A 1,524-nucleotide genomic window follows, 5' to 3' on the forward strand; every position below is an offset into this window, starting at 1 on the left:
AGAGAGAGAGAGAGAGAGAGAGAGAGAGAGAGAGAGAGAGAGAGAGAGAGATATTTCCCAATAAATTTCGTCAAATCTTACCGTGCTACCCCGGGACGTTTATACTACGGTACACGAAATGAAAACTGAAACTATTATTCTGTCTTGCCAAAGGAAACACACATTACCTCTGAAATCATTAAAGTTTTACAAATACCACTTTCCTGTCGAACTAAACTCAGCTCGCAGTACGTGATCACATGTGTTGGATCGTAACGTGTAATAAAATTACTCGTTTCTTCTCTGTGACCTTGACAACAGACCCGTTCCGTCACAACATCAGTAGAATAACAATGCGTTGCTACGTGGTGTAACATTCAAGATGAGGAGGCATCGTTTGTCGTACACAGTCATCGGAGCGGACTTTGAAGTACGCGTGGAATCCTTTTGCTATTGTAGAAGTGTATTTATTATAGATTATGAGCATTGTACTTTGCACTGTAGGGAGTCTCGTCGTCAGAGAAGATGCGTGCATGTCATTACTTAGGCACGTTTCAATTATGATCTTAATAAAGGGTTACTATGGGGTCAGTTGGTGTGTCTACTGGATGTATTAGAAAAGATAGTCTTCTTATATGATTTTATATTGCCTTTTGGAAAATAGCAGTTACCTTCATTTCTTTTCAACATAGATAAACGAACCGTCAATTAAGAAAGAATGTTTGAAATAGTTTCGTTTTTGCCTTTAGAAAAATTTTATGTAACCGCCAATTCACTCCTATTTTATTTCTCACAAGATAGAGGCTGCCCCTTATTGTAATACACCCACCTTGTGCTTTCTTTCCTTCCGATACCAAGCTTTAAACACAATTTTTTTAAAGGACAGATATAAAAAAAATTCAAAAACAAACTGTACTTACATTATAATGCATTTTTTTTCCCCTTTTTTTTCAAAATTTAGAATTAGAATGTCGTCAAAATGTTGGGCTTAGGGCATTTATTTTAACTGCTGGCTGACGAAGTGATTATAACATGTGATTTGGACTTATCAGCACCAAGACATTCTATTCATGTTCTTCCCATGTCTGGATTGAATAGCCATACTCAAGACAAGTGTCTTTTATTCCGGACGAGCAAAGAAATGCTCCTTAAAAGTCACAACAGCGACAGAATTAACAACGGCAAAAGCACCACATTTGTAACAGCGCTTCTTTTGTCTTTCCAGATGACCCATCGGTTCACCATGAACCTCCCAAGGGGTCAAAAGGCCGTGGTCAGGGTCAGCCCCCTTACTGTCCTTGGTGAACTCGTGACCTCTGTATGTCAGGACAAGGGCCTTGACCTTCGCCGACACGTGCTGCAAATTCCAGGGCAACCAGGAGTACCTGTTGACCTGCGCGCGACCATCCAACAGGTCGGAGTTCACGAGATGAACCTCATCACTGTCCGTGAGTATCCGTATAGAGATATAAATGCAGTACCTACTTTGTGACTTCTTCTTCTTCTTCTTCTTCTTCTTCTTCTTCTTCTTCTTCTTCTTCTTCT

The 1,524-nt window shown here is 40.0% G+C and overlaps 1 protein-coding gene across 1 annotated transcript in view; it reads left to right on the forward strand.

Moving 5' to 3' along the window:
* LOC101855295 (flocculation protein FLO11) overlaps positions 1 to 1,524 on the forward strand; it is a gene marked incomplete at its 5' end in the record, with an annotated part of 37,174 nt that overhangs the window by 16,205 nt on the left and 19,445 nt on the right. Inside the window, 1 exon segment of the mRNA XM_005109448.3 lies at positions 1,205 to 1,427. Within this exon segment, the coding sequence (XP_005109505.2) occupies positions 1,205 to 1,427 (223 nt within the window).

Source organism: Aplysia californica, unplaced genomic scaffold (genome assembly GCF_000002075.1).
Source record: "Aplysia californica isolate F4 #8 unplaced genomic scaffold, AplCal3.0 scaffold00780, whole genome shotgun sequence".
NCBI lineage: Eukaryota > Metazoa > Mollusca > Gastropoda > Aplysiida > Aplysiidae > Aplysia > Aplysia californica.